General features: G+C 34.1%; 1 protein-coding gene across 7 annotated transcripts in view; it reads right to left on the bottom strand.

Annotated features, from left to right (window-relative positions):
• The window catches only part of LOC149907131 (protein sprint-like), a 171735-nt gene that overhangs the window by 116273 nt on the left and 32006 nt on the right, over window positions 1-23456 (bottom strand). For 2 of the 7 annotated variants that reach the window (XM_090103507.1, XM_090103511.1), the window contains exon 1: window positions 4009-4091. The exons of 1 other annotated variant lie outside the window; for it this stretch is intronic. Coding sequence is in view for 1 of the 6 variants with exons in the window: in XM_090103505.1 (XP_089959631.1) it covers window positions 3953-4035 (83 nt within the window). In the remaining 5 variants the exon portion in view is untranslated. Of the gene's footprint in view, window positions 1-3952; window positions 4118-23456 lie in introns of those variants that run through there. 4 more of the 7 variants (XM_090103506.1, XM_090103509.1, XM_090103510.1 and 1 more) reach the window with 4 other exon arrangements.

Below are 23456 nucleotides of genomic sequence, written 5' to 3'. Positions count from 1 at the left end.
TTATGTGATTAATTAACTATGAGGTACAATAACTTGTGAATAATTTTGATGTAAAGCATAATTGAATAAATTGAGAAAATTATATGCAGGCTTTTAACCAACACAGCAATGTAGCAAAAGCAATGTTAAACAATACATAATGTAGAGGCTCTTCATTCAAATATTTTTCGTAATTTAAATGGAATTTTAGCATGCACGATATTGCAGTAGGTACAAATACATTTTAATTCCAGAGCCTATGTGATATATAACTTCGTAAGATTGTACGGTGTACCTACATGTACATATATTCTGCTCTGCTCTATGAAACTAAATGTTTAAAATTTTGATGGATTATGTAATATTCAAGATAAAAACTTAAAATAAAAAACGTGTCTATTTGTTTTCCATAATTCATCGACCTTTCAAATAATTTTAACCAAACACACGAGCATACATGTTAATATATTCGTGTCGTGAGAATACATTCTATTAGTCAAGCGACACTAGTCGAAATAAGTACCTAAGTGATAAATAACATTTTGAGTACATCTACCGTTGAACTGCAAATAAATGATAATTTCTTTAAGGCGGAAAATGCTTTCGAATAAAGATTTTTTTCTAGGATATTTCTAATCCATATAAAAAGGACATAAAATAGAAGTTGTCAAGATATTAACAAATAATCAAAACTTATTTCAAAATTATTTTTTATCATTCGTTATATTATTAAGATTATTTTGTCTTCAGTAAATTAATCAAAATCAGTCAAAACATAAATCTAATTCTTACTAGCAATTATAAAATGTACACATATCATTTGAATAATTCATTCGTATTTGACTATCTGTTTATTTGCACCTCCAACTTGATAGGCATTGCATTCCATTCCTCGTATGTCGGTAATTTTATAGGCATGATAAGTGCTGACGCATATAGTGAGTCGGCTACAGATACCTCTGCAGAATGTTTATTGATTATGCACTAATTACTATCAAAGGTTGGTTTACTTATGCAATTTCTTCGAACTTTTTTATAGGTAGGTAATAATTAATTTTACCTTTAATTTTTTTATTAATTGGTTTGGTTTTGCCATTGGGAAGGTATTATTGCATTGAAATTAGTGTATTCACGGACCTTCACACAAACACGAACGGTTTTAAGAACTTCTCTCCCAACCAGGCAATCAACTTGTAAAAAAGTTTATGTCTAAGTTATTAACAAAGGAGAATGGGCATTTTACTATGGAAGTTGGGCCTGAACACTTGAGTTGGACCAATACACATGAGAAGTTGATTTTATAATAGATCATAACACATACATAACGGGAAAAATATATATAAAAAAATAATCAACCGGGTTTTTGTACAGTCACATAAAGTTTTATTACTTTGTGTATACTATTTTTTGCAATTAATAACTGTTGCAAGACAATGACAATATCTTTATGTTACTCCTATTCACTTTCACTTACAAAGACGTACTAATCTGAAGCCTTCTAATAACCAAAATACACTAATATTATGTTTTGTAACAGGTACCTATACCGTGTTTATTATATTTCAACGTAGTTAGACGTTTTTTATGGTTAAACTCAGTCACTCCAATGACATTTAGGTTTATATTTACTTCACTCGAATTAAAAACACCGTTATTGTGCGCAAAATAAATAAAACTTTTTGCCTTGACTGTACAAGAACCCGGTCGATTTATTTTTTTATTTTATTTTTTTCGTTAGGTATGTGTAATGATCTATCACAAAAACAATATTTCGTGTGTATTGGTCTTAGCCCAAGTTTCAGGCCCAATTTGCCCATTCTCCTTTGGTATTTAGTTCCGATGCCGTTTAAGATTTAGAACTGAAGCTATAGAGTATGACTAACATAGATTATAAAGCATACAGCAAGCAAACATGCATATTGCATCTAGTTTTAGAATAATTTGTAGTTAAAACGTTCGAAAGTATGCTTTCCTTCACATAGAATGTTACCGCCGTAATAAACAATGGTACAAAGACAAACGTTCATTAGCTGTCAAATGTATTAAAATGACAAAGATGGCCTCGCACATGGCAAGCAGCCAACGAATACCTCAGTAAAGCGATTGTTAACTCCACAATCATTAACCATGTTACTTCAAAACGGGATACAGATTTAATAACTTTGAACGAGCAATATAATATGCAGAAAAGTAGCAAACAAGAAAATGTGCCTAAGAACGTCGTTTTTTTTATAATTCCCATAACCGAATTTGTTCGGCAAATTATGCTTGCTCCTGGTTTCCAATCATATTCAACTAGATGTCGCATTGTTTGTCACAAAAATCAACGTGATTCAGTAATAAGTAACAATATCCTTTATTTATAAAACCACTGACTGCTAATAATGTACGTAGTACCTAACCAAAGCTCCAAACAACTCTATGCACCTCTAACTCTATGCACTTAAACTAAAATAAATTTTAGGACGTGCTAAAAATCATATTTTCGCTTTAGTGTACATAAAGCTTATTGCAAAATATGCTAACGTGGAACTAAAATGGAATAACATTTATAGAGAGGAGTTAGATATAGAAAATTTGCACTGAAAATGTTACCAAAGGTAGCACGTATTGACATGTAAATAGCAAATCAATGGCAGGTGACTAAAATCACAACATCAAAGTTGGACGGGATCCAACTTTTGCCTAGGAAGGGTTTTTGATATTCATACACGACACACAAAGGGTTTAATTAGGGGATGGAAGTTTGCAGTTTTGTAATTCATAAATACAAAATAGATAACACCGTGCAAATTGTTATCAACTCAACTCGTTTATTTTGTAGTTTTTTTTTAAACTTCCTTATCTTTTATTAGTCACTTGATATAAGTATTTCCTAAAGTAACTACCTATTTAGCTAATTATAGAAAAAAATACGATCCTTAAAATAGGCCTACACTACACTAATTGAAAATTCATGTTTTGTTTCATAAAAAGTAAATGTAGGTAAGGACCTACCTATTTCTTTAAAAGTATCATATAATGAATCACATATTATCCATACTAATATTATAAATGCGAAAGTAACTCTGTCTGTCTGTCTGTTACTCAATCACGCCTAAACTACTGAACCAATTTTAATGAAATTTGGTATGGAGATATTTTGATACCCGAGAAAGGACATAGGCTACTTTTTATCCCGGTAAAATGACGCAATCCCAGAAATCCCACGGGAACGGGAACTATGCGGGTTTTTCTTTGACTGCGCGGGCGAAGCCGCGGGTGGAAACCTAGTTTACTATAAATGGACCTTATACGTTTGTGCCTACGCATCATTTTTCCAAAGCTTATCTAGTAGAGCATCAAAATTTGAACGTTACAACTTTTTGAAGGTTTATCTCAAATATGTGCAAGTTATACCATATTTATTAATTATTGAGCAATATTTCCGGGAAGATGTTTAAAACGATTACTTGTACAATGTAATTTGCTTCTAGAGTTACACAATTCAGTTACGCATCATAAATCATTCTCAGAAGCAAAACAGCAATAATCGTAGGTGTCGATTAGATCATTTAAATTTCGACAAATTCCTAATGAATCATTTATATTTACTAAGCAGTTGCTTATAGGGTTAACCGAGATTAGGAACCTTGAAAATTTATTGTTAAACAATTTATATAAAAAATGTGAGCTTAGATCAAAAAATTATTTGAGGAAATAGGTACCTAAATGTGCGTTATTGTTATTAACAGTGCATGAGCGTTATTTTTTAACAATGATAATTTTTTTTATTTATAACTGTATAATATTTAGGCGTTAACCGTTTAATTAAAATCGTTTAAAGGGAAATCCATAAATCCAAAATCCAAATGGAAGAAAAATCCGCATTGTTTTAATTTCAGCGCAATACCGTAGATTGGCAACAGTTGCCCTTTAAACTGCATCACCATTGCATAAACAGCACACCCACAAATACGCTAATCAATACAACCCAAATTGCACCAAGAACACAGTTTCATAACAGTATAGTATCAAATACAAAAATACCGTAAACGCATGCACGTGCGAATACATTGGTTCACACTATATTCGCAAACAAGCCAACCGCTCGGATACGTCGGCGCCCGCGCACTGACTCCAATGAACCAAGTACTATTAACTATACTGTGTCTGTATCGTCAGGATTGATATACTTGAGCTTTTTATTGGGCGAACAAGTTAATTAATTATTTGGAATACCGGGAAAGGTGAGTGACCATTTCTCCAAACATTGATTTCCGGCTTTTTGTGTTTATTTTGCATCTCTATTTAATGCAATGCATGTTTATTTTTAACAAGCTATCTGAAATTGTTAAAGGATTCGTAATTTACATTGCGGTCAATGTTTTATTTTATAAAAGTTTCTACGATTTTAAGGACAACGAATATCTGCAATAAAATTTCGTCTATTTCTATAAATATTATCAAAGTTCAAACATATTATTAATAAACAACGTCATACAATCATTGATTTTATTATCGGTTGTTAGCATATCTCTACAAATGAAACATGCAAAATAGCGCTACACGATTACTTATTTACTTAATCGATATAAATCGATTGAAAAGATTATTTAACTGATAGTCTTATTCCTCGTTTTCGAAACTTATCCATAATATTCGATAAAATCAAAAACTGATTTGATTACATAGAAACCTTGGAACTCGACCACCAAAATTTGATCAAATACTCAAGCTTTACCTTATTCATCTTAAAGTAGCTAAATTTGAAAAATTCAAAACAGAAATGATACCAGTTTAAAAGCGTTAGTCACAATTTTGCACTCAAATAAAAACTCTTCGTCGTCCCTTTGACGGTCCGAGTCGCGAGTCCCTTTCCAGTTTTGCAATAAACCTCTTCCCTAAATGGAAGCGGTCTCAAAAATGTTAAACAACTTTTCTTTTCAAAGGGTTCGGGACATAATGTGGATAAAGTTATCTGGACACAACCTTTTATAGTATTCTACGAAACGTAAAAAGACGATCGAAAGCTCTTCCTCATCACATAACCCTAATACGATACGACTAATATACTTACTATGTAAAACTACAGAAGAACCTTTTACAAACTTCGTCTTTGTTTTTGTCATAAGTGATGAGTGTGATTAGGAAAAAAAGTCTTTAAAAATATTTCATTTTAACAATAAAATTATTTTTGAACAGTTTTAGCTTGGTCACTTTCGTTTGATTTTAGTTAATTTTGCTGTCTTTAAATGGCATAATTATCATTTAACAGCATGTACCTACATATCAATTGATATCAAATCTTCCAACAACTTAACTATAATACTACAACATAATCCATTATATCTAAGATCGAAAGATCATTTAAAGTTCGACCCAAAAAAGGACGAAAAGATTAAAATTCATTGCATTTATGGATACTCGCTGACCAGATGCTACCAAATTCTTAACATTACATAAAAAAGCCTTGTTTGTTTTCTTATTTAATTTTAGGACAATATTCACTTTCACCAGTACATAAAATTTATCAGATGGATATAACGGTGCGAAAGTTGAAGTACTGTCAGGACAATCTGAGGTACAAATGAATGTACTTTATTACTTTACCTTTTAAAATATGCGTTTAATAAGACTATTGGGAAATACTTTATAGCCGTAAGATAAGACCCAGTAGAGGAAATGTGTTTCAATAAATGAGGGAATTAGGACTGTTGATTATATTATGCGAATGGTATAACCGTTAACTGTTGGCAGAATTAAACAGCTTTTAGAATTTAATACTTTAACAACGTAATTAACACGCATTTAACGAAATCATTTATTTAACTTTATTTTTATTTTATTTAACCCATTGAGCCCCGAACGGCCCGATCGGTCCACGACACAATAGATTTTCTATTGTGTCTGTGATTCGGGGCCTGAGTTATTAAACACATTTCGGCCAGTTTTTTTAAATCTTAAACTGTGTTCCATATATTATGTTTGTTGTATATTATACACGACGTATAATTATGTAATTATGTATGTTCTTATATCCTATTTAAGTGATTTAATTTTCTATTTTACAAAAGAGATACATTACATTTAACGATGTTGCAAAACTAAATTGCTGTAAACATTATTCACGTTTCTTAATCTGCAAAGGTTAAATAATGTTGTCGTAACGCGTAGATACTTATCCATTGGTAACAAATTCTATATTTTAACAAAAACAAAACTCTTTTTACCTTCCTATGAAATATTAATTTCTTAAGCTATTAAAACGAAGATATTTAACAGAAATAGATACCTACTTATTATACTAATTAATGATTTAATTAAAAGATTTGTATAGAATTCATCAGACGTGTATTTTTGCTCTTCTTAAACCTCGTTGTAAAACATGTAAAAGTAAAAGATTAATTAATTCCTAAAACAATTCCCAATTAGGAAAAAGTTTGAAACAGCGCCCTCTAGGGTCGTTTTGAACGAAGTCTCAACAGTATAAAATCACTTTATTCTTTAGTTAGAGCACCTAATGAAAATTGTATCAGTCCTGAGGCACCTGAGGGTTCCTGACTGACTAATGAAGCCTCGGCTATGAATACATATTGGTGCATTAGAGTATACCAATGATTCTGCATAATTAATATCTACACCGCTCTTCACTTTGCTATAGACATTAAGCGAAGACTTAGCTATATTTAGAATGCTCTGCTTTTGTTAATTAGCTCGAATTTGGGTTTGTAGTGGCCTACTAGGTTAAATAAAATCTACCTGTTTTATTCTGATACTATTCCTAAGAATTTTTTTTAGCTTCATTAATTATCTATAAATTGAAGTTAAGCGATTGAGAAGTGAAAAATATCATTTCGCAATCTACACGACATTTTGCTATCTGTTATAACAAAAAATACAAAAAATTGTTTCATTTTATAAAGTGATAAAGTAGTGGATATTCTGACAAATAATAATTTTAAATTGGTGCTGTCTATGTGTTCTTAGATCTTCACTGTTTTTAATTAATTCAGCATGAAGACGAGCGTAAAATCGCTAAAACGTTGTAATTGGTTAAGATGCCGCTCAGTAATTTTACAAACAACCGAGATGCAATAAAAATATTAATTTTCTTATGAAATTATATCCAGAGAGTTATTGTTGTACTTAAATTAATTTATAACTGTTAATACACTGGGGTAGATCCCTTTAAAAATAATAAAAAGTGCAAAAAAATCGCAGTCGGATGAAACCCATTAGAAAAGGAGGGGAATATGATGAAAATTAAAGGAAAAATAAATTACGGTCAATCCGAGTTCGGGAAGTGGGAGGGGGGAGCTTATAAGAGAATAAAATGGTTTCTCTCGATTTCCGACAAAACTACAAGTCCTACGGAAAAAAGTTCAATGGCAAAGTTGTAGGTAATAAAAAAATCTACAACTTTTGTATTGACAATTTTTTCACATAACCTCAAAATTTAGGTGAAAAATTCAAAAAACCAGGTTTTTGGTTTTTTTACTTTTAACTACTTCAAAATTTATTTTTTTTCTACGATATTTGGTAGAAACTTGCTTTATTATGTCCCAAATACACTGTAATTTATTTGATTGAAAATATTTATTTTTTCGCCTTATTTTGAATTAATACCAAAAAAACAACCTAATTTTCAATCGAAAAGTCACCCGTCAAAATATCAGCTTTTTTCAAAAACTTTGGGAGCCCTTTATTCATCAAAATCTCTACTTTTATATGGTGTAAAAAAAATAAACATTACCATAGTAAATGTTCTCAGGAAATGCTTACAAACAGTGTCATAATTAGCTTTTACTAAATCAGGCACACTTCTCGAACTCTATATCTTCTCTTGTATCGGCTTTTCGGTAATATTTCAAAAGAAAAAAAATTATCTGTTCTAAGTATAATATTTTACAGCATATTCAAAAGCAAAATGATGTCGATAAAAACATTTCAGGTAGTTTGAGAAGTGTGCCTGATTTAGTAAAAGCTCATTTTCACACTGTTTGTATGCATTTTCTGAGAACATTTACTACGGTAATGTTTATTTTTTTTTACACCATATGAAAGTAGAGATTTCAATGAATAAAAGGCTCTCCAAGTTTTTGAAAAAAACTGATATTTTGACGGGTGACTTTTCGATTGAAAATTAGGTTGTTTTTTTGGTATTAATTCAAAATAAGGCGAAAAAATAAATATTTTCAGTCAAATAAATTACAGTGTATTTGGGACATAATAAAGCAAGTTTCCACCAAATTTCGTAGAAAAAAAATAAATTTTGAAGTAGATAAAAATAAAAAACCAAAAACTTGGTTTTTTGAATTTTTCACCTAAATTTTGAGGTTATGTGAAAAAATTGTCAATACAAAAGTTGTAGATCTTTTTATTATCTACAACTTTGCGATTGAACTTTTTTCCGTAGGACTTGTAGTTTTGTCGGAAATCAAGAGAAACCATTTTTTTCTCTTAAAAGCTCCCCCCTACCTTTTCCCGAACTCGGATTGACCGTAATTTATTTTTCCTATAATTTTCATCATATTCCCCTCCTTTTCTAATGGGTTTCATCCGACTGCGATTTTTTTTTGTTTCAAAAATTATCTACTCTAGTCTATAATATTGCTGACAGGTTAGAGAATTATTTCAGTCATGTCAATTGTGTGGTATATTAAATACCTACTATTGAAAATTGTAAACAAAATTGATAACTAAAAATAACATCAAAAATATCTAAAGGACCGATTTGATTTGACCAAAACTCATTAAGGTGATTCATGACTACATCTCTTAGTTCACAAATCTCGTACGAACATCATAACAGCTTCCGTTACCTCAACGTCATAAACTGAAGAATTTAAACAAATGAATAAGCACAGAGCAATTAAACAGTTGTATTAATTACCAAAGTAAATGTTAAGTCGCGTGCCAGTTTCCCGAAGTGACACGAGCACGTGGGCGGAAGGTACCTAGAACTGGCAATTAAACGTTGTTTATATAAATCGTGGACATGATCTGTCTCTGGCTACCATCTGTCCTATGTTTAGAGTTTATTAATATACGGAGGCGGACTGGGTGGGACGGGGAAATGGCTTGGATAATAGTCCAGGACGTTCGAACTGCTTCAATGAAATATGGCATGGTCCTTTTTGTTACTGTTATTTAGGTATCTCATATTTTAAAATCGCGTCAGCAAATACAAAGAATTCTTAATCAATACAGGCTTTATCTGATTGGGGGTAAGCGAAGATTATTACAGTCCTTAATCCTATTAAATTCTTTAATCGTCCTCAATACTGCCAACATCGAACTTCTATGATATATTTTTTAGGGCAAAGGATGTGTAATGTCGCCATTTGTTTTCAATGTAAAATATAACCATGTTCTTTAAGAATTCAGACAAAAAATATGATAGGTGAGGTGCGAACGGAAAATGCACCGTAAGCATCCGTAATGGCTGGTTCACACTTTGATTAGTGCGAGTGCAGGTGATGAGTAGTACTACGTGTGGACAGCGACTGTTTAGTGCGAGTGTTTAGTAGGCTGTGTAGTAAAGTGAATAGAAGCGTGTTCTATTTTTTTGCGAGTGGACTGCGAGTAGCCACGTCCCGCGCGCCCTCCCTTCCCCCTCACTCGCAGTGTGCCTGCCTAAACACGTCTGGACAGGAGTGTTTAGTGTTTAGTGTTTAGCGTAGTGTGTAGCGTCGCGAATTTCACCATTGTCCTGCACTCGCACTAATCACCTGCACTCGCAGTTGAATTGGACACTACTCGCACTACACACCTGCACTCGCACTACACACCTGCACTCACACTAATCAAAGTGTGAACCAGCCTTAACCATCAATCGTACTTGTGTCGCGTTTAACGTATTTTTAGTGTTATCATGTGTTATCAAACATCGGTTCAAAAAAACTTAAAGATAAGGTTCCTAATAATGTTTCACAAATGAAAGCTTACGCTTATTGCCATGTTACGTTGTGTTGTTTTTTGCATTCACGGAATCATTTATTTTTCATATTTTCTATTTAAATCATGTACTTATGCACCGAAAGAGCTTCAACCTTAAAACCGACCAAAATGACTCGAATCATTATGTATCTAGGTGACTTTCAGTGACACGTTTTGCATTTTAGAAGCACGAAAACGGTACAGAAAACGCTTAAAAGAGGTGCATTATGCAGAACTTAATAACTCGCCTACGTAACGTTCACGGTTTTAAGATGGGTTAAACTCGAAGCTCTATATATCGCTAAGTGTTAAATATATTTTAGAAGCACGGGTAAGTTTATGTTTGCTCTATTTGAATTACTATTCACGATCAGGTGATTGCATTCCTTTTGCATTTTCATATGAACAGAGAATTAGTATCATTTTTATACTGTCACCCAACCTATCATTTTCGAGAATGTTAATTTAATTTAATTAGATGCAATTGAAAGAAAATAACAAAGAACCTATTTACAACATTTGTGTGTAGATAAGCTATTGTTTCTTAGTAGAATTTTAGTTAGGAGTTATCGGTCCGTCGCATGTCTTATAACATTAATTTGGAGTTAAAATGATCATGATTTTGTTCAAATTACAAGTGTCACAAACATTTAGGGCTTATTTGTTGGCTATTCATAATATCTTTCATTCACAAATATGAATACGCGATAATGAAGTCACACCATACAATTTATATTATAAAGGTTACCTACGTCAACGCATTGCTTAAGTACAGTCACTCCATTTACTCAGTTGTAATGTTATTTATTGGGCATTTATAGAGTTTTATTCATACTGTAGGAGTTAGTTATTTTTGTATAAGAGACTGAAGATATCCTAATATCCACACTAACGGGTTATATACTAACGGGCTATTTAAACATTTGTCAGTATACGGTTTTTTCTTTTTTAATTCTTCCTTGTAATAGAATATTGATATTAACTCATAAGTGTGCTAATACAACTGTAATAGTAACAAGTAAAAAAAATATATTCTAACATTTTCGCTCGGGCAGTGTAATATAGTTCGTAGTTGTGTCGATTCATACCCAGCCGCTTCATAGAGAAGCCTACATGAATTAATAATAAATATTTCATGTACGAAGTTAAAGTGTGACCCACTTTTAGCTGAAACATGCTCACACTAACTAGGGAAATTAATTTATGATACATACTTAATTGTTTGCTTGTCCCATTAAATACACAATGTTTTTTTTATAATTTTAATTATCAAATAAAAAGATTATGTTTTCGAAAAAATTGTGTGATTATTGTGTATGTAATTACTTATTTATTTTAAGTTGGACACTCTTAGTCTATGTCATACAGCATTGTACAACTTATTTATGCTGACTAATAACAATGGTATTTCAATAATTCTAAGCGAGTTACTTTTATGTGTTTTAATATACACTATACAGTTATTATTATGAAGACAAGTATCACGTTCTGTGCTATACTTATATTAGATACAGTTATAATAATAATAAATAAGTATTTATTACACGGTAGTGTTTGTCTCAAATAATAGGTATGTACGTAATACCAGATAACTAAAAAATTGTATAAACTTACTAATATGAAAAGTTTTATTACTAAAGTTTATACTCTACTTCATTTTAATTACTTATGAGTTTATTTTATTATCGTCACAATATCCTAATACGACGTCTTAGATAGTAATTTACTACTTATTTTACACTGGCATACCTCCAAGCAGGATTAAACTTCTAGAAAACCTTATAAAATGACCCACTTCAACTCATTTAAAGACGACAATCAAATCGGGTTTCATTGTCACATAATATTATGATGTGCGTATATAATCTACACATTATATATCTGAAGGTAATGTGAAAGCTCTATTACAAATTAGCATACATTCAAGCTAACAGATATTATAACAATTACGCATATTCGTTAACGATCTCATTAGCACATTTAATCCTCTCACATTTCCATGTCGATAATTATCTCACCCCATACGAGCACAATGGGCTTTGTTCTATAGACTTTAGTAAAATTAAAATGACAGATAAAGGGAAGCACACATGGATGGTTATGTGATAAATTAGTTTATTATCCGGTTATTGAGTGGAGTAAGCGGTAGGGTGAATGTACGAAAACAAACCACGCTGTGCAAGTTTTTCACTCGTACGCTTACGTTTTTATATAAAAATAGCCTTGTTAACTATGTTTAATATCAATAAACTAACAATACCTCTTTGTATCATTAGTAAAGACAACATGCATTATAAACAAAGCGGGTTTTTGAGCGCATTGTTAAAAATAAACAAATAAAAATTAAATATGGAATTTTCTATGTAAAGCTTCTTACCGCTCGCGCATTTAGATAGTCCTATCAAAATGCAAAACGGTAAGATATATTACGAAACAGAAAAACAAGTTGAACGGACATCGTTAAATAATAAAATCAACATTAATACAGCATTCGAAATTAGTTTCACAGAACCAAACATATATTTAAATCACCATTTCAAACGACATTAAATATGAACCTCCCGTTATTAATATCCTATTTAAACATCGTATTTTATTAACGTGTATTAGCGGAAACAATTAAATACACAGCCTAAAGCCTTTTCCCGTCCTGCAACGATATACCTTTATTAATTATTACGACCAAGAACAAATATTTCCCATGTTATCGTTGACCAGAACAAATTACCCAAGTTCTGTTCATAAATAAAGACCCTTCATCTTTATTCAGGACTGATACGAAACTTGGCGAGAAACATTTGGGAGGATTTCATACTTTAACAGGTTTGTCTCGATTACCGTTATTTGAATGTTATTGTTGTGGAAATATTATGTAGCCATAACTCAAAACAAAGATAAGTTTTTGTGTTATAATATCACAGTCATATCAAATGAGATTTCGTTTTTGTAGCAATATTGTCGAAAATTTTATCCCTATTACAAGACTTTATGCACCTAATTCTAAGCAATGCTCTCGCTCTAGAAAAAATTATTGTTACGTCTATTTTTAAAACCATTAAAAATATAATATATTTACTAGTATTAAAGTTACATTAACCATAGCGCTACACACGAAGCGACCACATAACTTAAACATCAGTAAGTGCTAAGCCATAAGTAAATCCGACTTGTGTCAGTCTGTGTTTCACTGATGTGATTAATTACTTCCGAGATACGCCTGATACGTGATGGACGCCACCGGTCTATATAGGGTTGCCACAAGCCACTTAATTGCAAACTTTTTGCGATCACAATATTGATATTATAAAATTGTTGTAGCTAATGGTTCCATGGGCTTCTAAAATATATATGGGGTATTAAAATAAATAGTCATGATCATTGATCTTATCAATACATTACAGCTTTTTGTTTAATGATTTTTTATGTGATGTTTACCGCGCACAATTATTAGCAATACCCATTCTAGCAATACCCAGTCTACACAACAAACCTTATATCAAACAGGATATTATATTTTAATCATAACCATGTCAGAATCCTTAGACTTCAATTATATTAATTCATTCGAATAATATTAAAGTAACTACTTATAACAAAAAAACATTAATAAGTAAAATAGTGGCAACCCTGATTCCACATAAATAAAAGATCACCATTGTAAAAGGTAATACTGTAAATTGTAGTATATCCAAGCAAAAAACATTTATACTCACTTGATTTCTATTCGGACACATACCTTAGAAAAAAGGATATAGATATAATATGAGTAATTACAATATAGATTTAAATAAATATAATTAAATCTATATTGTAATTACTCATATAATAAAATAATTCATAATTTTATTTCAATAAAGATTAGGATAATTCTATACTTTAGGAAGTTTATTTCGAAAAAATTTACTGAAAACAGGTATCCGTTGCATATACATGCTTATTTAAAAAAATCTACAACATGGTACTAAAAGTGAAAACCAATATAATTTATAATCACAGATAACCTTTACTGATATAATCTTTCTAAATGTTAGGCAGATAATTAATTAAATGTTACGCCAGTACATAAATAATTTCTATTGGCTTTACAAAATGTAATACTGAAAACATTTCGCTGTGTCACAACTATGTGAATCACACCCGCCTTTTTCTTGTACCACGTCTTGGGAAGTAATTGAAACTAGAATGTTGCAAGGACAGGCACAATCCTTTGAGCAATATTTTTAATACTTTTATTTAGCTTGGAAAGACCAACGAAACTTATGAACTAAATTCACATTTTCTATGGCGATTTTCTTTAGTTGGTGTACAACGTTGAGATGTAATATATAGGTAGATATCAATTGACAAAACCTGTGCTTGTGCCTTTTATAAAATTCAGAATTGTTAAGAATTGAGTACAGATCAGGGATAGATAATAATATATTAGTAATATAATAATTGTCAGATAAATAATAGGTAGTTTAAAAGTATGGTGTACACTTCTACAGGTCGGGAGACCATAATAAAAATCCACTCAGGCCGTAAACATTAATAAAAGCACCTACCATGAAACCTTATTGAATTTTACTAACAAGGTTCTCTAGCGAAAATAACCAAGCTTATGTTCTTTTTACACATGTTCTTTGGATTTTACTTGCGTCGTAAAAAGGGATGAACAGTATAAGGAAGGGCCTATGTTTTTTGGGCGAAAAATGTGTACAATATTCCCAAGGAAAACATAATATTACGATATTATGTACCAAAACACAGCAAACTCCAAGAAATACCGTACCTGTATCTCATTGTTAAACCCATTTGCGTTTTAAATAGTCAGCATTTATCAGATTTTCTAATAATGTATGTATTCGATATATCGGTTGATTCTCGGTGGTCTTGCCTCTTATATTTATATTAAAATGTATTTCTCAAAAAGTAAACACTCGATAACAAAATACATAAAACCCATTTACAGGGTATCGGCGGGTCATTAAATTATTCGAGATATTTAGGGTCTGGACCGTTGTAAATCTTAATAGATGTTGGTAGAAAGTTAGAGCAATGACTCGTAAAGACTGTCCGCACATAAATCTTGGGAAGTGTGGTCCTGTGTGGTGAAGAACTTCTTGGTTTTCGCCTTTGTAATGTATAGACTTTGGACCGTCCATTGAGTTGAAATTTTTCTAAGGTAAGTCCGTGGTGTTAGAAGAACGCTCGCTTACAAAATGTAGAATTAAATAACGATGCGGTGCCTTTTGTGAGATGGCAAAGTCTTAAATTTTTTAACCGTAGCGTTCCTTCTATGAATTCTTTCAGTTCTTTTAGGTAGGTAACGCATCTATTTCCTGACACTTGTGTCATGTGTGTGGCTATTTGTGTATATGTGTGCGTGGCTGCGTCCGCGCCTGTGTTCAAGTCATAAATTAAAGCAGTGCGAATCGAGCCGTTAAGTGTTTCACTTGTTCCCTACTACGTATCTAACAGTGGCGACGATCGTTCGTTCGTAACGTCGCGTGGGTATACCACGCGACGTTACGAATTACCTAATAAGAATAGCAGCGTAAAATGTCGAGTACGAACGTGCAATACGGAATTCTAAATAGTTTTGACCACAACACACAAACGTGGAAAACTTATAAAGGTCGTATTAAGCAAATTAATAAGCAAAGCAAGTAAAAGCAAAGCATTTCATTGCAAATGAGATCTCCGACCGTTCTGATACGGGGGGCAAGAAGAGAAAGGCGATATTGCTCAGCGCACTCACTGAAGAAACCTACAAATTAGCAACAGAAGTGGTCTTACCGAAGGATATCGACGATGTGCCATACGATGAGTTATTGGCTTTGTTGGACACGCATTTCACGCCCAAAAGTGTTGGGTTCGGTGACCGTCATAACTTTTATTCGGCCGTGCAAATGACGGGTGAATCTTATTCGCAATGGGCCGCTAGATTACGTGGCTTGACAGCAAGGTGTGGCTTTCTCAACGTGGAAGAGGCGTTGCGTGACAAGTTTATAATGGGCATGCAACCGGGACGCGAAAAGGAGGAGTTGTACACGAAGGATCCGTCTGACCTTACTCTGGCCAAGGTCGTGGAGCTGGCGGAGAACCTGAGCCGCGCGCGCTCCGCAGTGGCGGCGGCGCGCGAGGCACCCTCGGCGGCTACCGTAGTCGATGAGTTTTACAAAATTTCGAGTGAAAAAAAGAAAGTGAAGTGCAGTGTGTGTGGGTTTACAAATCATAAATCGTCGGACTGTAGGTTTGCTAATTATGTATGTAGGAAATGCCATGTGAAGGGTCATTTACGTAAAATGTGCACCAAAGTCAATTATGTAATGTCGGATGGTGGTGATAAGGGTGAGGATAACGTGGATGATGACGGTAAGCTTTTTTATATACGCTCGTTCAGGGGGCGACCTATGGTAGAAACTGTATTAATTAGGAATGTTCCATTTAAATTTCAAATAGACAGCGGGTCTACTGTATCTGTGATATCGGAACACTTTTATAAAATCAATTTTAAAGACGTGCCCTTATCTAGTACGAACAAGCAGCTAATAACCTATAATGGTATGAAAATTATTTGTTTAGGTACGTTTAGTTTACCATTATGCTATGCAAATCAAAAGCACGTTATAACTTTATATGTCGTGCGCGATGGGGGACCTCCGCTGTTGGGTAGGGATTTTATTTCAAATTTTAAATTGCAATTAGTCCCTGTAAATTATTGCGAAGATTCCGAATTACTAGTAAAAAAATTACAACAACAGTATGCTGAACTATTTTCAGATAAACTTGGTACATTTAATAAATATAAGGTTAAGTTAGTATTAAAAGATAATGTAAAACCAATTTTTTGTAAGGCGCGCCCGGTGGCGTTTGCATTGCGTGAAAAAGTAAACAGAGAAATTGATAGATTGTTGGAATTAGGTATTTTAGAGTCTGTTGAATATTCCGATTACGCTTCACCTATCGTACCGGTGCTTAAACGTGATGGTTCTGTGCGTTTGTGTGCCGATTACTCTGGAACTATTAACAAACAATTAGTGGTCGAGAAATATCCGCTTCCAACCACTAGTGAATTATTTTCACGCATTCATGGGGGTCAACAGTTTAGTAAGCTAGATCTTTCGATGGCCTACAATCAATTTTTATTAGAAGATGATTCAAAAAACGTCACTACCATCAATACTAACCGCGGATTATTTCGTTTTACACGCCTAGTATTTGGATTAGCTAGCGCGCCGTCTATTTTTCAGCGCGCAATGGAAGTGGTGCTGTCGGGAATCGATGGAGTATTGTGTCTATTGGATGACATACTTATAACAGGAAAGGACAAGGAGGAACATATGGTAAGGTTGAACGCCGTCCTGAAACGTCTACAGGACGCCGGCCTATCCTTGCAGAAAGAAAAATGTAATTTTTTTCAAAACGAAGTGCGCTATTTAGGTTACATAATTTCTAAGGACGGATTAAGGAAAGAGCCAGAGAAAGTCAGGGCAATGTTAGAAGCTCCGATTCCAAAAAATGTAAATGAATTGCAGTCGTTTTTAGGGTTAATAAATTATTATAGGAATTTTGTTCCGAATGCATCAACCGTGTTAACTCCGCTGTACGATTTGTTAAAAAAAAATTGTAAATGGGAATGGGGAGAAGTCCAGGACGAAGCCTTTAACAATATTAAAAGTTTAATGACATCTGAGCAAGTTTTAGCACATTTCGACCCGACCGCACAATTAATTTTGACTGTAGACGCGTCGCCCACTGGGCTCGGCGCGATTCTTTCTCAGCTAGAATCGTCGGGAATCGAAAGGCCTATTTCTTTCGTGTCACGTACTTTAAATTCCGCGGAGAAGCACTACGCTCAGATACAAAAGGAAGCAACCGCTATTGTTTACGGAGTTCGTCGTTTCCATCAATATCTATACGGTAGAACAGTACCATTTATTTTACGTACAGACCATAAACCCTTAATTACAATTTTTGGCCCGCATAAAGGTATACCTGAATTATCGGCGAATAGACTGCAACGGTACGCATTATTCCTAAGTAGTTATAATTATAAAATAGAATACATTCGGAGCGCTGATAACAGTGCGGATTATCTCTCACGGGCGAGCGTGCAACGCGAAGCGCACGAGTGCGCGTGTACCGAACAGTGTAGGTGTTGTGATTGCGAGGTGGCGTACGATCGGGCAACATATGTTTGTTTTGTCGTCGAGGGAAGTATGCCGGTTACCTTAAACAAGTTGCGATCGGAAACTAAACGTGATGAGGTTTTAGCTCGAGTGATTTTTTATATTTTAAATGGATGGCCTCCGAAAGTAGCCGATATACAGTTAAAACCATTTTATTTATGTAGGAATCAGCTGTCATACGAAAACGGTTGCGTTATGAGGGGTCATAAAGTTGTTTTACCAGTAAGCTTGCATTCGACAATTTTAAATGAATTACATATTTCTCATTTGGGAATAGTTAAAACCAAAGCGGAGGCCCGTTCTAGATTTTGGTTTCCCGGTATTGACCGAGCTATTGAGTCAATGATAGGTTCATGCGAAGTGTGTATACAATTACGTCCCTCACCCCCCCGCGCTCCGGTCGTCGCTTGGGAGTACCCGTCGCATCCGTTTGAAAGAATACACATAGATTTTTTAGGTCCTATTAAAGGATGTGTTTATTTGGTAGTCGTTGACGCACACACAAAGTGGCTTGAAGTTTATAACATGAAAACTGCTACATCTTCAGCCGCCGTAATAAAAAATATTTGTGAGTTTTCATCTAGGTTCGGAGTTCCATGTTCGATAGTTAGCGATAACGGCACAGCTTTTTGTTCTAAAGAATTCCAATCGTTTTGCAAGTTAAACGGAATTTCTCATGTGACGTCACCTGTGTATCATCCGCCGAGTAATGGCCAGGCAGAAAGTTTTGTTAAAATAGTTAAAAAGGGATTAAAATCTTGCTTATTGTCGGGAAATAACATGAGAGATACGTCGTTAAATTTGCTTAAGTATCTCATGGATTACCGCAACTCTGTTCATACTTCTACAGGGTTATCCCCAGCTCAGAAAGTATTTGGACGTAAGTTAAGATCTCGTTTAGATTTAATTCATCCAAAGTCATCGTTACCCTTGTCACCATCTCTGTCTAACCTTAATAATGATAATCGTCAGTGTATGCAGTCTAAGGAACGAAACGATAAACATATAATTGATTTTAAAAAGAACGATATTGTGTTATACAAAAAATTTGAAAATAAATCCAAATATTCATGGAAGAAAGGTATTGTTCAAAGACGGTTAGGAAAGGTTACGTATATTATAAGAGATATCGACAGTTTAGAAACAATAAAGAGGCATGTTAATCAGTTGTTACGGTATAAGGGTCTAAGTAACAATCAATGGGATATCGGGGACAGTCCAAGCGCTGACCTGCTTGAACCTCCACCCACACTTCCGTCACCGTCGTCATCGTCGCGATCGTGTGTGTCGCCTACCAGCCAGGCGCCGCATCACAGAGAGGACGCAGAGCAGAATTCTACGTGCCATGCGATCTTCCACCAGATACGTTGGACGGTGGTGATGAGAGGGCTCAGGAGGGGCAAATGGAAGTGAGGGATGTTGGTGATATGGAAGATGAGTTCCATGAAGCAGAAACATAAGGGTGGAGGGGTTTTCTGTTAATTTTGTATCTTTTTAGTTTTTACTAATTTATTATTATAATAGGGGGAGGAATGTTGTATACTTAGTTTGTATATGTGTGCGTGGCTGCGTCCGCGCCTGTGTTCAAGTCATAAATTAAAGCAGTGCGAATCGAGCCGTTAAGTGTTTCACTTGTTCCCTACTACGTATCTAACACTATTTATGTATGAACATACACCGAAAATAAAACTAATAGGACCATAAAAAACTCACTGTAACATTACAATAGAAAAATTAACCGATGAGCCATCTTTGCTCTTTGTTTGCTGATAAGAAAATTAAATGACACAACAATAAACTGGCAATGTTAAATAAGCTATCTACGAAACTAGAAACCTAAATATCAAACAATATCAAAACGGCAAGAGCAAGCAAATCTAATTACTGGAACGACGTAACGGAGAAGTCACTTGAAACTTTGTTGTTGTTTTAATTAATTAACGAGACGAGAGTATCGTGGTGACGCGCCTAGTCTCGCTCCGAGGCTTTTGAGATACCGCTCCCATTCATTGGTTTTGGTTTTGATTTGAATAATTGCTTCATCGGCGTACGTTTTGTAATTATCGTGTTGCTGCGTAGCTCCTGTATTAACCTTTTGAAATGTAGATACTTACAATCTTCACAAATCTTCCGTGAAATCATAAAATAATCAAAAGTTTTAATAAAATATGTTCTATGAGGGCTAATTAATAATTAATTTAAAGCAGAAAAATACAGGGTGTTTTTCTATCAATTTGATTAATTTAAAAATGGCGATGTAAGCGTATAAATAATACGCAAACAATAGTAGTGAAAACCTTGTAAAAAAATTACCACGCTGCTGGTTTTCAAAAAATATAAAAATTCATTTCCCAACCACGCTACATCAAAAATCAAATAAAACTTCAAATATTCAGTCTGAAAATCCAATCCAATTAAAGTAAAAACGCTCGAAAACCTCGCTATTGTTGTATTTCCAACGCTAGTAGCACAAAGAATGTGCCTTTATTTATTAAAATATACGTATCATTTCGATATTGCATACAATATTTCATTTGAAAAGTTTCAACGAGTTCTTATCCCAGCTTTTATAAATACGCCTGCATTGAAATGTGCTCGTACGCCCCAGTTAAGCAGTGAGATGACATAATTTCAACTGCAAGAGGCTGTTTGAAAAGATTTTCATCTTTGTAAGCCGTATTCCATATCTAATTTTAAAGCTGGAGGAAAATTCTTTATAGAGTTATGAGCCTTTTTTGAAATGAAAAGTAACGATTATGAAATTATTATACCGTAATATGTATTTGGATAGTTGCAGCTACTTAAGTTAATAAATTAAGCTTTTCAATTATAGCTGATATTCTATTTCATATGTTAGTGAACTAAGCAGATCATTTTTAGCAGATCAAAAAAAAATGTGAGTTCTTATCGCGTGCAGTTGAGTTCTACAGTTCCTGATACTTTTTAGAAATGTTCTGGTGTTTTTACCTTAAAAAACGACATTTGAAAAAATGATCTGCCAACTTCCCGTAGCAGATCATTTTTAGCAGATCAAAAAAAAAATGTGAGTTCTTATCGCGTGCAGTTGAGTTCTACAGTTCCTGATACTTTTTAGAAATAGTTCTGGCGTTTTTACCTTAACAAACGACATTTGAAAAAACCCGACCTGGACCCAGCTTAACGTGATGCTAAGACGTAATGCTACGACGTGATGCTACGACGTGATGCTACGACGTGATGCTACGGCGTGATGCTACGCTGTGATGCTACGGCGTAATGCTACGGCATGTGTTACGGCGTCATGCTACGCTGTGATGCTACGGCGTGATGCTACGGTGTGATGCTACGGTGTGATGCTACGGCATGATGCTAAGGCGTGATGCTACGGCATGATGCTACGGCATGATGCTACGGCATGATGCTACGGCATGATGCTACGGCATGATGCTACGGCATGATTCTACGGCATGATGCTACGGCGTGATGCTACGGCGTGATGCTACGGCGTAATGCTACTGCGTGATGCTACGGCATGATGCTACGGCATGAAGCTACGGTATGAAGCTACGGCATGATGCTACGGCATGATACTACGGCGTTTTGCTACGGCGTGATGCTACGGCATGATGCTACGGCATGGTGCTACGGCGTGATGAAATATGACATAAATAAATTTTCTAGTGTTTCATTTTACGCGAGTATTTCTAAAAAGTATCAGAAACTGTAGAACTCAACTGCACGCGATAAGAACTCACATTTTTTTTTGATCTGCTAAAAATGATCTGCTACGGGAAGTTGGCAGATTATTTTTTCAAATGTCGTTTTTTAAGGTAAAAACGCCAGAACTATTTCTAAAAAGTATCAGGAACTGTAGAACTCAACTGCACGCGATAAGAACTCACATTTTTTTTTGATCTGCTAAAAATGATCTGCTACGGGAAGTTGGCAGGTCATTTTTTCAAATGTCGTTTTTTAAGGTAAAAACGCCAGAACTATTTCTAAAAAGTATCAGGAACTGTAGAACTCAACTGCACGCGATAAGAACTCACATTTTTTTTGATCTGCTAAAAATGATCTGCTAAGTTCACTAACATCTATTTCATGAAGTCCGTTTGACTATGGATGTTGTCAGGCGTGTACATGCACATTGTGTTAGTGTGCGTGATATCAGGAGCGGTCAATCACGGTCGCGACGCGGTCCGAGTAACTTGTGTTAATAGTCATGTGCCAATTTTTTTCGTGAAGTAGCGTCAGCATGGCAACATAAATATATTAAGTAAAATATATTTAAAATTAAAAATACCTAAGATTTTTTTGCTTACGCTCCCTACCACCTCCCTACGTTCACACACACAACAGCCCTTATCCGTACATGTCACTACTACATCCAAAGCCAAACGGACTTCGTGAAATAGAATAACTATACCACTTTCCGTTTAACACATATATAAGAAACACTTCCTACGAATTTAAATTCCATAGTTTCCTGTCCGTAGGTTTCTAGTACATATTTTTTTTTTTTATACTTAAGTATAAACATATACGTAATAACATTAACATATACGTAAACGTATGAAATATACCTTCAACATTTTCAGAACAACTCGAGGCATGCTAACAGCAATGAAACATATTATGTTTCAGTCTCAAAACCCAGCCGTGTCCCTGCAATGCTTACTTAGGCGGGTCACGTGAACAAACAAACAAACACGCGAGCTACGATAGATTAAATAAACGGCCACGACTGAGCCCACCACGCGGAATATTAATGTATAGCGTTGTTGCAGTTTGTTAGTTTGCAGACAAATTTCATTAGCGAAAAATAGGGACTGTTTTTGATTTGTTGGCAAAAATCAGCGATGTTTTAAAGCCGTAAAATCAGCTATAAATTAATATATAGAATTAGTAAAGGAATGGTTATTATAAAATTGTTTTATGCCAATTTAATTGTGTATATAAATGGCAAGTCCATACATAATAATTGTAAGAAAAATCCTTCCTCTGATATAGCTGGATAATAATTATCGGAGAAATCCTAAACATAAACAATATTATGGTGCTACGCAAAAATGTTAACCAATAAAATTAAAAAAAAAACCTTTCCACCTACGTTCAATTTAAAACAAGCAATTACTCGTAAACCTCAACATCCAATAGGCAACAGCCTACCATAACTCCAAGCTAAAACGGCCTCTATCGCATTTTGTATCGAAAACAAACAAAAATCTGCGGCGATCGCGTGCCAACTCTATTAACAATGAATCAATAGACGATAAAAACTGGCAGGTGCTGGGGTCACGCTATATTGAGACATAATTCAGCCACACATGCTCCACTAATATTACGGTTACAGATATGTCAGCGTTTTGTTCTACCAATATGCTGACCAGGCTTTTCATTTCT

The sequence above is a fragment of the Colias eurytheme genome, chromosome 7 (genome assembly GCF_061535395.1).
Source record: "Colias eurytheme isolate Ceu_HAF_F1 chromosome 7, ilColEury1 Martin Lab GWU primary, whole genome shotgun sequence".
NCBI classification, from domain to species: domain Eukaryota; kingdom Metazoa; phylum Arthropoda; class Insecta; order Lepidoptera; family Pieridae; genus Colias; species Colias eurytheme.
The sequence above is the reverse complement of the archived record's forward strand: the minus strand, read 5'-3'. Positions and strand labels throughout refer to the sequence as shown.